General features: G+C 38.0%; 1 protein-coding gene across 6 annotated transcripts in view; it reads right to left on the reverse strand.

The window, feature by feature from the left end:
• Nucleotides 1-13,776, reverse strand: part of ORC3 (origin recognition complex subunit 3) — a 60,908-nt gene that overhangs the window by 15,891 nt on the left and 31,241 nt on the right. For all 6 annotated transcript variants that reach the window (XM_059941676.1, XM_059941677.1, XM_059941675.1 and 3 more), the window contains exons 12-13: nt 12,340-12,456; nt 11,389-11,468 (exon numbers count right to left, since the gene is read on the reverse strand). In XM_059941676.1, coding sequence (XP_059797659.1) covers nt 11,389-11,468; nt 12,340-12,456 — 197 coding nt within the window. The remainder of the gene's footprint in view (nt 1-11,388; nt 11,469-12,339; nt 12,457-13,776) is intronic.

Raw genomic sequence — 13,776 nt, forward strand, 5'->3', positions numbered from 1 at the left:
TAAAAGGGTGGGTACATATAAGGCAAATACATATGTGTGTGTACATGTACACACACGTCAATACCTTACATTTACATGTAATCAATATCTTAACATTAAACTATGGAAAAAAGAGCATGTTCAAAATGGCAACAAAAACTATAGAATATTATGACAAACGTGTAAGACATAGCAAAAAAATGAAAGCCCTGAATAGACATTTTAAGTTCTAACTCTCAATACTGTAAAGATATAAATTCACTCCAAATTAATCCAAAATTTAACACTTTTTGAAACAAAATTCCAGTGGGCATTTTTTAAAAGCCCCCAAAAAATCACTATGAAATTAATCTGGAAAAATAATTGTTCCTAAAACAGAGGAACAAAGTGTGTATACTTGAGTGTATGTAGCGAGTGGCACTATTAATATATCAAAAGGTATACGCTACAGTGATTAAAATCAGATTTTACTTTGTATAGGAATAGACAGGACGATAGAAGGAAATAAGAGTCTAGAAAGAGATCAAGGTACATATGAGAATTTGGTACATGACACAAAGGTACCACTTCAAATCAGTGGGGAAGAGACGTGGAGTATTGGAAATAACTAGTTTGAAAAAAACAGATCATTACCTCAATATATTTCAGAAAGAATAAAAATGTTGGGGAGGGGAAAGAACCAGTCCATCAATCAAGAACTACTAGAAGAAAGAAAGAAAACTATTTAAGTCTGATAACATCCAGCATCAGCAAGAGTACAGGGAAATAAATATTGATACATTGTTGGTGCAAGTGTACAATAGTGTTTATATTTTAGACTCAGAAAGTCTATGTATTTATTTTGTGGAAATAAATATACTAATGTGCAAACACAAACTCACCCTCGGTGATTACTGTTTGTAACAACAGAGAATTAGAAACAACCTAAACATATATCAAACAAGGGACTAATTAAATAAAGTGTTACACTTTCAAAACAAGGGATACTACATAGTGGGGATAAATAATGAAGTAATACAAGTGATGACAGCTAATATTTCTACACACAGGTATGTATACCAGGCGTCATTTGATCTCCACAACACTGTATGATGAGATACTATTATTATTCCCATGTTAAGAGATGAGAAAACAGAGGCACAGAAGACTCAAGTAACTTGCCCAGAGTCTGGTTGGCAAAGCTGGGATTTGAACCCAGTCTGGCTGGGCACCCGTGCTCTTACCAATGATCTTATAGTGCATCTCAAGACACAATGTCCATGATAGAATATTAGAAGCAAAACAAATAACTACCATGACAAAAATCAATCAGACAAATCCAAAAAACAAAAAAAATGCAAATTGTGGAACACTGTATAGTATGATTTAATATATGTTTGTGCCTGAAAAAAAAAATCTGAAAGTACAAACTGCCAACAGTGGATGACTGGCTTTCAAAGTTATATAACACAAGGGGTAATGTCAGAAAAGTACTGTTATGTTTTCATTTAGATTACTGTTAGAGTGACTCCAGCAAGCACTTTGGACAAACCACACCTAACTGAACAAAATTAACTAAAAATGACTAAAAAATAAAAATTAATTTTATCCCCCCAAAGTTTGTTACATATAGCAGCCCAAATAGAAAATTAAGGATTGAGGGACTTTCCTGGTAGCGCAGTGGTTAAGAATCCACCTGCCAATGGAGGGGACATGGGTTCGAGCCCTGGCCCGGGAAGATCCCACATGCCGCGGAGCCTGCGCTCTAGAGCCCGCGAGCTGCAACTACTGAGCCCATGTGCCACAACTGGTGGAGCCTGCATGCCTAGAGCCCGTGCTCCACAACAAGAGAAGCCACCGCAATGAGAAGCCCGCGCACCGCAAGGAAGAGTAGCCCCCACTCGCCTCAACTAGAGAAAGCCCATGAGCAGCAACGAAGACTGAACGCAGCCAAAAAGAAGAAAATTAGGATTGAGTCTAGCCACCAGACCAGCATTTTTCAAACTGAGTTTTCAAAATGGGTTTCAACCATTATTTAGTCAAGAAACCATTCATTCATTCATTCAGTCAGTCATTCAATAAACATCTACTGAATACTTACTAATACCAGGCATGGTTCTGGGCATTTAAGATACAACTCAGTGAATCAAAAAACCCTGTCCTCATGAAACTGACATTCTAGCTGGGCTGGGGGGTGGTGCAGAGATAACAAACACTATCTTATATTACTATATATATGTTAAAAATTGGTATTATGGAAAAATATTGAGCAGTTAGAGGGGAGGGTTTGAGGGCAGGTAGGTTTCAATTTTAAAAGTTATTAGGCCCCATTGAGAAGATGACATTTGATCAAACATGTGAAGGAGGTAAGACAGCCATATAAGAATGTAGGAGAAGAGCTTTTCCTGAGAGAAAACAATGCATGCAAAGGCCCTACGGTGGGTGTATGTCTGGTCTATTCAAAAAAAACAAGGAGGCTGAGGTTACATAAGTGGAAGTCGAGACCGAGTGGTAGGCAATGAAATCAGAGAGAAGGAATGAAGGGCTAGATCATGTATGGTCATTGTATAGACGGTGGTTTTACCCTGAGTGAAAACGGGAGTTTTGAGCAAAGGAGTGACATTATCTGACATATTTTAAAAGGATTATTTTGACTGCTATTTTGAGAAAAACCTGTAAGGGAGCATACGTGGAAGCAAGGAAGCCAGTTAGGAGGTGATGGCAATAATCCAGATGAGAGGTGACGGTGCCTTGGACAATGGTGGTACCAGTGAGGGAAGGTGGCAAGAAGAGGTTTGGTTCTTGAAATATTTTGAAGGCAGAACCCAAGTTTTTGGCTTTGAACAACTGGAAGGATAGGGAGACTGCAGGAAGATTCTAGGTTTCAGGGGAAGATCAGGCATTCAATTTTGAACATGTTAACCATGAGCTGTATATCAGATATCCAAGTGGAGGTGTAAACAGGTAGATGGACATAAGAGTCTGGCACTCAGGAGAAAAGTGTGGGCTCTTGATTAAGCCCTGGGGCACTGTAATGTTAGGATGTCAGGGAGAAGAGAAATTACCAAAGAAGACTGAGGGGGAGGAGCGTGCACTGAGGTAAGAGGAAAACCAAGAGACTCTAGGCCCTAGAAGTCACTAAGGAAGCAGTGATGAACTGTGTTAGATGCTGATAATAGGTTAATGCAAATGAAGACAGAATTGATCATTAGAAACATTTAGCAACATGAGGGTCACTGGTGACCTTGATCGAAGTACACTGCTAGAGTGGAAAAACCAAATCAGCTAAAGAGAGAATGAGAGGAGAGAAACTGGAGATAGTGTGACAATGCTTTCAAATTTTGGTGGATTCCATCTAGCATTTACTTTAAAAGAAGTAGAATAAAATTGAAAAGTAAATACAGTTGTCCCTCGATATCTATGCGGGATCGGTTCCAGGACCCCTGAAGATACAAATATCCGAGGATGCTCAAGTCCCTTATATTAAATGGCATAATATTTGCACATAACCTACGCATATCCTCCCAGATACTTTAAATCATCTCTAGATTACTTATAATATCTAATACAGTGTAAATGCTATGCACATAATTGCAAATACAATATAAATACTATGTAAATAGTTGCCAGTGCGTAGCAAATTCACACGCTTTTTTTTCTGCTTTTTAGAACTTCTTGGAATTTTTTTTTTTTTTAATATTTTCAATCTATGGTTGGTTGAATCCATGGATGTAGAACCTGCAGATACAGAGAACAAACTGTATCAAAGTCTAAAAGTTTGAAAGCCAGCACACTGGACTACTTTAAAGAGAAAGGAAAAACAAACGCATCTAAGACACGTCTCATTAATGCTGAAAAAGCTATTTATCTTTAACCAACTTGATTAAGTGATTATATCACTTTTGCATAAATGGTTCAAAACAGACTGTGATACTTGATGTGTTGAAAGCTTTATAGGTTGTTATTTTTAAAAAAAGTTTCCTTAACTAAGACAGAAAGAGAATCATTTAGCAACCATTTAAAAGCAATCATCCTGCAGGGCAATGCGTAATGCGTGTTCTGCTTCATCATGCAGAAAGGCAACAATTTCTGGTTAAGTACTGATTATATAAACGTCTGATTGAGAACGGGCTAGAAGGAGAAACTGGCCAATCCACGGCTAATGCAAAGATCTTCCGAATAATGAGTTCTCAAGTTCTAAACAGATACTACCAGTATAAAACAGCTTCAAAAAATATTCAAATATTCAAAGACTCAAACCTGCAAATATATCAATAAAGACTAGAAGAAAGCAAAACAAAAAGGCTTACAAAAAAAACATTCACAGAGACTGTCTTCTTCTAAGACAATACAACAAAGTAATCACATATGATCCTAACAAGTGAAACAGAAACCAAAAATATGCATAATTCCTTTTAACCTTGATATTTCATATTAGACGCCACTTCCTCCAAGAAACTGCTCGACCTCCCAAACAGAGGTTAACTGTCCAGTCTATTAGTTCCTTAGTGCCCTAGACCTCACCCAGCACAGCACTTATTACTCTGTATTCTACCTGCCTGTCTACTTATCCACCTTAATCTCCCACTTGGCCAAAATTCAGTGTGGGTAAGGACCCACACTGTGTCATCTTTGTCATCAGTCAGTGACTCCACGTACCAAGTATTAAAAAAACATTTTTTTAATGGATGAACAAGGCAATGGCCATGCACTGAAAAATAATTTCATGACCTAATGTGAAGAATAATTTCTCTATTTTCAAATTGGCTCATGTAGGGGAGCACCTGGAAGTCACGGGGCCCTTTGTGAAACACCATGTTCTTTTCAGTATGTCAAAATGAATCAAGTTAACTCTACCATATGGTTAGAGACAACTTTAGCAACATAAAATATATACCTATTTTATTGATGTACTACAAAAGTACAACCCTGAGTTCAGAAGAAATAAAGTTGTCAAACTCAGTTTGATCAGCAATTTCTGATTTTTTTAAATTAATATTTCTTAGCTACCTGTTCATTTTACTAGCAGAAAAGTGGCAGTACACACTAAATTTTTAATAAAGAAAAACAAAATACAAATGCAGATCTTGTTTCTGTTTATTGAGATAAAAACCATTGTTCACTATTAGCAGTGGAATACCTTAGTCTAGTTTTGGAACTAATTTGAGATCAACTGCCTAAAGCCATCAGTTTCTTTTTCTTTGATGGCTTCATTTTTTTCCCTCAATTTTTTGTACTCCATTTTTATTCCCCTTTATTGTCTACAACAGCGTTTCTCAAAGTGTGGTCCCTGGACCACCTGTCCAAATGTGCTGAAGTGCTTCTTAAATGCAGATTCCTGCTGACCACCACACCCAAGTGCCCAGCAGTCAGATTCAGAATCTTTGGGGGGAGGGTAGAAATCTACATGTTTAATACCTCAACTGATTCTTATGTACACTAAAGTCTGAAAACCATTACTCCAAAAACAGTGCCACTCAGCATCTTCTGCTTTAAAATGAGCTTCAACAATTCAGCTGTTTGATTTTACCACCAGCACACAAAAAATTGTGGAGGGCCTGATATGATGCAAATTCAGGATTAGCAATCCCTGTTCTAAAAGAAATCATATTTTAGTGGTGCAGTCTCATATAGCTTCCGCATGGATAAATCTTGATCATCAAAAGTTAGATTATTGCTATTTAGGAAGCACCTCATATACTGCGGAGCTGCGTCATTTTTCATAACAAGATCTTTAAATATCATCAAAATTTGATCTGCCAAGTCAGGAAACAATGCATTATTTAGACTCTAAATCTCTAGCTTCTTTGAACTAAGCTAAAGTGATCAAATGTTAATATTATTACTTGAGTCATGTTTTTTTAACTCAATGAAAGCTGAGCTGACCTGCTAATATATTACTGTTTAACTCAAAAGCCTTATTCAGAAATTAGAATAATCTCTTTCAGCCTAAAGTAAATTCCCTCAGCTATCACTCAACTTCAATTTACAAATGTGTTTCTATGGCAAGCTCATAAGGTTGCACTTGGGATAAGCAGACCAGACACTGTGGCTCCTTTCATGTACATGCCTGCACACTGTGCCAAGATGACTAGTGTCCAGAGGGGAGGGGGTGTGAGGCCACAGAAGCTTGCTCTGCTGCCCCATTTTAAAATTTTGGGTACGCTCTCATCATGGACTACTGGCCACAAACCCATATAAATTTCTTTTTATACTACCTCTCGAATAATTGGAATAGGGCTGAAAAACTGACTGAACTTTGAAGATTCGGATTTAAATTCCAGCTCTGCCAACTGCAGAAAAGTCACTCAACGGTTCTGGCTTTGGTTTCCTTATTGGGGAAAAACAATGGGATAACTCTAGATGAGGGATTTTCAGTTGACGGGGTGGAGGGCACAGTAAGTTCTCCTAAGAAGAGGGGCAGACTTTTCATTACCCCCAATCTAAGAACCATTGCTGTGGTGCTCCACTGGTACTGCTGGCAGAGGGCAGTGTGCTTCAGTCCAGCTGAGCTCTCATGGGCCTATAAGTTGAGGACTTTATGATTTATGTCAACCCATAAAACCTTATTACTGAAGCATGTTTTTTCGAATTTTAAAAATTCTTTGTCTAGTGTTGGATTTTTAGGTGGCTGTCTAGAAATTTTCTCCAATAGAAAGGTAAATTTTTCCTCTTAATGTCTTTCATACCTGACCAGGAAAAGCCACTCACCCAGCTCAATGCTCGGTTAGCATAATTTTTACCACTTTCTGTTCCCAAATGGTGTTTTAACTTAAACATACCCTTATTTAAAGACACACAGTTGAGTGAAAATTAACCAACTCATATCCTGTAAAAGAATGTGGTCTTCATGCTCCAAGAGTTGACTGAGAGAGGAAAGGTTATGGAAGACATGCAGAACCATTGTACTCATGTCAGATTATGACATATTATAAACGCATGCTCTCATGCCATGGTGCAACTGAGCCCACACGCCACAACTACTGAGCCCACGTGCCTCAACTAGAGAGGCTGCGTGAGGCAAACTACAAAGCCCACACGCTCTGGAACCCACACGCCACAACTACAGAGCCCAAGTACCCTGGAACCCATGCGCCACAAGTAGAGAGAGAAAACCCGCACACCACAGCTAGAGAGAAGCCCGCATGCCGCAACAGAAAGAGCCCGCATGCCGCAATGAAGACCTGACGCAGCCAAAAAAAAAAAAAAGTTAAAAAAAAAAAATGCATGCTCTCCACACATCAGTGTCTGCTGCCTACATTTTAAAATAACTGTGATATAAAATTCTATAGGTTTTTTTCCACTCATGAATACTTGACATTTTTCAACATTATTACAAGTTCCTTGTAAGTATTTCTTAATTGAGATATAATTGACATATAACACATTAGTTACTGGTATACAATTCAATATATGTATATTTTGTGAAATGATCTCCACGATAAGTCTAGTTAACACCTGTCAACTCATGTAGTTACAATTTTTTTTTCTTTTGATGAGAACTTTTAAGATCTACTCTCTTAGCAACTCTCAAATACACGATACAATATTATTGACTATAGTCACCCTGCTGTACATTACATTCCCAGGGTTTCTTTATTTTACAACTGGAAGTCTGTACCTTTTGACCACCACCAATTTTGCACCCCCCCCAACCTCTGGCAACCACCAATCTGTCCTCTGTATCTATGAGTTCGGTGTTACGGCAGGATTTCCTTCTTTTTATTTCTGAATAATACACACACACATACACACACACACACACACATCTTCCTTATCCATTCACCCACTGATGGACACTTAGGTTGATTCCATGTGTTGGCTATTGTAAACAATGTTGTAATAAACACAGGGGTACAGATATCCTTTTGAGTTAGTGCTTTTGTTTCCTTCTGATAAATACCCAGAAGTGGGATTGCCGGTTCATAAAGTAGCTCTATTTTTAATTTTTTGAGGAACCTCCACACTGTCTTCCATAGTGGCTGCACCAATTTACATTCTGACCAACTGGGTACAAGGGTTCCCTTTTCTCCACACCCTCATCAACACTTGTTTTTTTGTTTGTTTTAAATAAATTTATTTATTTATTTATTTTTGCCTGCGTTGGGTCTTCGTCGTTGGGTCTTCGTTGCTGCGCACGGGCTTTCTCTAGTTGTGGCGAGCGAGGGCTTCTCTTCGTTGTGGTGCACGGGCTTTTCACTGCAGTAGCTTCTCGTTTCGGAGCTTGGGCTCTAGGCACGCGGGCTTCAGTAGTTGCAGCACATGGGCTCAGTAGCTGTGGCTCGCACACCCTAGAGCGCAGGCTCAGTAGCTGTGGTGCACGGGCTTAGTTGCTCCGCGGCATGTGGGATCTTCCCGGACCAGGGCTTGAACCCGTGTCCCCTGCATTGGCAGGCAGATTCTTAACCACTGCGCCACCAGGGAAATCCAACACTTGTTATTTCTTGTCTTTTTGATGATAGCCATTCTAACAGGCAATATCTTATTGTGGTTTTGATTTGCATTTCCTTGATGATTAATGATGTTTAGCACCTTTTCATGTACCTGTTGGCCATCTGTATGTCCTCTTCGGAGAAATGTCTATTCATATCCTCTGCTCATTTTTTCATCAGATTTTTTTTTCTATTGTGTTGCATGAGTTCTCTATATAATTTAGATATTAACCCCTCATCAGATATATGATTTACAAATATTTTCTCCCATTCTGTAGGATGCCTTTTCATTTTGTTGATGGTTTCCTTAACTGTGCAGAAGCTTTTTAGTTTGATGTAGTCCCACTTGTTTACTTTTGCTTTTTTGCCTTTGCTTTTGGTGTCAAAGCCAAAAAACCACTGCCAAGACCAATGTCAAGGAGCTTACCACTTATGTTTTCTTCTAGTTTTATGATTTCAACTCTGTGTTCAAGTCTTTAATCCATTTTGAGTTGATTTTTATGTATGGTGGAATATAGTGGTCCAGTTTTCCCAACACCATTTATTGAAGACTGTCCTTTCCCCATTGTATATTCTTGGCTCCTGTGTCATAAATTAATTGCCCATGTAAACATGGGTTTACTTCTGGGTCCTCTATTCTGTTCCATTCATCTATGTGTCTGTTTTCACGCCAATATCATACTGTTTTGATTACTATAGCTCTGTAATGTAGTCTGAAATCAGGAAGCATGATGCCTCCACCTGTGTTCTTCCTCGAAACTGTTTTGGTTCTTCAGGGTCTTCTGTGGTTCCACACAAATGATAGGAATTAAGTACTTTTTAATGGTCAAAAAATATTTCAACAAGTAGATCTATGGTTATTTAAACATGTCAGTTTCCAGATAAAATGGATTCTTCAAGAGAAATATTGCTATTAAAGTACTTAACAAAAAGTTCAAATTAGAAATGTTACTAGACTACGTTTCTAACAGTACCTTAGTTTTTCTTTCCAAAGTAACATTCAGTGATCATTTTAACCTTATTTTCTCTTATGACTTCAATTATTTGACAACAGATGACAAGAATGTCTGGTTTCCTAAATTCAGATGTTTCCTACTTAGAATGCCTAAACTGATGAGTGTCCCTGACTTTTTCTCCACATCTAATCTGTACAAAGGGGAAAAGAAGAATTCCAGTTTGGAGGTTGCCAGATTCCTTTCTCTCTTGTAGTTCCCAGACTCTTGCCTGCCCTTGCTGTAGCAGCTATTGTATATTTGATCCTTAGTGTTTTTAATATTCCTATGTTTCTGACCTCAGCTTAGCAAAATGACTGAAACTTTGCTTTCTGTTCATTGTTTCTGCTTTACTCAGATCCCCACATCCCTATTTTAGAGCTTAGCAAAGTACAGTGGAAAGTATGACAGCTTTGAAGTCAGACCTGGATTAGAATCCTAGTTTCAACAACTATGAGATCTCAGGCAAATCACTTAAACCCTATCTATGCTTCAGGTTCCTCAGCTGTAAAGTGTGGCTAACAGTGTCTGCCACAAATGTGCACTGAGTATTAGACTCAGTACTACTCAGGAAAATGCACTGAAAGTGCCCAACACAGCGTGGCACACAGCAAGCCTTCATAAACCCTGGTTACTACTGTTCAACAGTGCATACCATTACTATTATTGCTCACATTTCCTTACCCTAATTTGGAACTGGCATTCTTGACCCCTGACTTGAACCCCAAGATTGCCAGTGCCAGGGAGATGCAGAAGGAGAAGAACAAGTCCCTCCCTGACAAAGAAATCTACAAATTTGGAAATACCCAACTGGAAAAGGAAGGCAATTACTAATCACGAAGGTTAAAGAGGAAACCCAGCAAGAATCAACTGGGTGTTTGAGATAAGTATGTTGACTTGAACAGAAAACAAAAGAAGTCTCAGAAACATTCCAGTTGAAGTATATAAATACATAGAAATCTGTTATTGGCATTTAAAAAAATGAAATAAAACATAGCTTTTCAGTGGCAATCTAGTTTCCATGAGGAGTTATTTTTCCAGATAGCATAAAATTAGTTTCCTATCTTAAGCTGCACCTGCTAGATTACTAACATTTGTATTATTAAGTCTCCGGACTTAAAGTGCTTTTAATGTGAATTTTCCTCCTACTGTGCCCATCTGTTCTTTTCTTGTGGGCCCAGGGGAAGCCAAGGCTTAATAAATATTCAGTTCTCAGACTTCTTTATGATATTTTCATATAAGCATTGATATCCACTGAAGAAAATTATAAGACTGTGTTCAGAAACTTAACTCCACTTGATTTCCCTTTTCTCACTATCCAAGTGGTCATTATTTTTATGAAACACTAAGAAGTCACCATACATATAAGAAGTAAAGCCAAGGAAAACAAATAATTATAACTTTAAAAGGTAAATGTGTCAGGGATAATAAGTGATCTTTGATATCTGATAACACCAAGATATCTTATTTATTCATACAATATTAGACAAATAATTTATGACTTAGCCAATATTAAATGAATGTGGATAGAGCCAGCTCAGGTGGGAGAAGGCATCAGGGCCACTGCCCACTGGTAGCTGCTCCTCATCAAGGTCAGCCATGGCCTCCTTCACAGGATGCACTTCACCCAGTGATGCTGCTCCTCTGCCCAACCAGGTCAGGGCCATGTGAGCTTGCTTTCCATGACCACCTTCCCTACCATGACAGCAAGCTGGCTGGATGGGAATGATCCATACCTAAGTTCTCCCTGTGTCGTGTCAATATTTCACTAAATAAACACTCATTTTACTTAAAAAATCAAAAGTTCAAAAACAAGGTAAAACCAGCAAAGAAATGGATGGTTGCTACATTAAAAACACTATAAGCTACAAACATAAATTCAAGACATATACAAATATTAGCTACAACATGGCTACTTACGAAACTCCTTGGCAGGCAGAGTTCTGGAGGCAGGTGTTACTTATTGGCAGGCTTAGAGCAGACAAAAAAGGAAAAAAACAAACTACCTCAGCAGCTGCAAAGCCGATGCATACTCCTCTGAATCCAGTATGTTCTTTTCTAAACACGTGCAGTACAGCTCTCTGATCTGGAAGTGAATAGCACACTTGTGAGGAATCAAAAGTGATCTCCTAAGTTTGCACACTACGTTTGGAAAAATCATAAATGGTCAAGTCAAGAAAAATAATGTTATTAAAAACAGCCACTTTCTGTAGATGACAACAGACTTGGCATATATCACATGGATCAGGCATTTACATAAAACACCATTCACATGAAAGCAAAATGAAACCATATTGGGATTGGCTGATATCACCGGTCACTTTGCAATAAGAAAATTATTAAAATGATGATGTGATTACTAAAAAGGTTTAATGGCAGAAAATGTCTTATAAACAAGTCATTCTTACGTATTTATATTTGTTCTCTAAACCTTTGAGTTAAGGATGCAAAGATTTAGGAATACAGAATTCTTCCATGGCATTCACTTGACAGGTGGTTCACAGGTTTATGCTATGACACGAAGGCCAGCAGAGCATAATTTTGCAAGGAGCAAATTCTTAAACTGCCTCCCTTTAGCTCTGGGTGTAATGCAAGGTTAACCATTAAATGGTCTCAAACAGATTCCTTTTTCCATTTCACTAAAGCAGAGGATCAGCTCTCTCAGTATAAGTGACAAAGAAATGTTAAAGAAAAAAAGTTTAAATGCCTTAGCACATGTACATTGGAGAGAAAGCAACACCACTTGGATTCATGTGGCTGTTTCTAGTTGTGGCCATCAGACAAAAAATACTGTTTCAATAACGAGTAAAGTGTACAGCTGGAATGGATTTAGATTGCATACTCACTGCAAGATTTGGATCCATTTCAAATTCTGATGCCTGAATGCTACCAAACTCAAAGCAAAAAACCACTAATATTCCTACTTTGTAGATTCCAAATGAGTAAGTTCTGGTTACCTGTCGACCCAGTGGGTACTTGGGAAGAGAAGAGGTGAACTGATGAAGACACCTCAAAACCAGGAAGTAATTTGTATGGTAAACATGCAGGTTTTCTAGTAATGACTGTGTTTCCTCCTAAAAAAACAAAAAAATCATAGAATACATTACAAATATGTAAGCCAGCAATTAAAAGAATAAAATACTAAAATCTAATTCATGGGTATATATATATATATATATATAAAATTTCCAGAAAACTGATGAGAAAAGGTTCAGAATTACAAATTAACCTTAATTCTGAGAATTTTTAATGCACACAAAATCTAGGATAAAGGCTGGATATTTTGTATTTAGTGTCAAGTCTGGCAATATTTCACACACACCAAAATTAATATTGTAATTTAATTTCCTCCTATCTACAGCACTGCCACAATAACTTGGCTCCCCAAAATACAAGTGTGCAAAAGAGCGCCCGCTGGATGCCTGCCCATGCTAGTCACCTGGTGTGTACCACAGCAAGGTATGCCCATCACCCTCTACCTCACTGGCATCAGAAGGGTGAGGAGATCACCAGAGCGCCCACTACCAATGTAATTAACGGTTGCTGAGGTTCCGCTTAAGATGTATGTATGCTTTTCTTAAAGTCCTGGTAAAGTTGTGTTTGAAAGGGAAGAAGGAGAGACTGTAGAAGAAATACTGCAGGTGTAAACCCCTGTTTTTTGCTGGGAATCTCCAATACTGGTTTAGTCACTTTACCAACTAAGGGGAAAAAAAAGTGAAAAAGAGGAATGTGAAGCCAACAAGCTTTATAATTTAGAATCCAACAAGTATGATATGGGAGATAGTGTCTTAAGAAACCTATGGGATGACTGAGCTCACAAATCAGTTTCAAAAGGTTTTTCTTGGGGGCGGGGGGTGGTTGGAAGTGATTATGTTTTCTAGAACCTTCTGAAATGGTTTAGAAATGATTTTAAAACACTACATCCTGTCAAGCATTTTTCAGTCCTCAAATACTTTTATCACTGCTTATTTCTGTAACATTTTCTTAAGAGGATTATGATCTGTGGCATGGTCTTCAAATTTTTTTCTCCAATGAGAAGTCAAATAAAGGACTTTAACTACTGAGCTGTCTTTTTTTTCAGTAATATCTTGCAGATACCCATTATTTTCAGTGGTCAACCATGCAGAAAATAATACCTCAGATACCAATAAATTCAAGCAAATCCAACATATATAAACCAACAAATCTGATATATTTTCCTAAACTCTAACTCAGAAATCAATTCCTTGGTCAGCGATCTATGGACCATTACCTGAAAGCATAGGGCAAGTGAAAGAAAAGCTTTTAGTATCAAAATGTTTTCCCACCAGTATCTGAGTTAGTTGGAATTACAAAAATCTAGGTCTCCTATCATAACAAAGGGTATTTTAACCACCACTGGCAAGGTATACTTT

Source organism: Balaenoptera ricei, chromosome 12 (genome assembly GCF_028023285.1).
Source record: "Balaenoptera ricei isolate mBalRic1 chromosome 12, mBalRic1.hap2, whole genome shotgun sequence".
NCBI classification, from domain to species: Eukaryota; Metazoa; Chordata; class Mammalia; order Artiodactyla; family Balaenopteridae; genus Balaenoptera; species Balaenoptera ricei.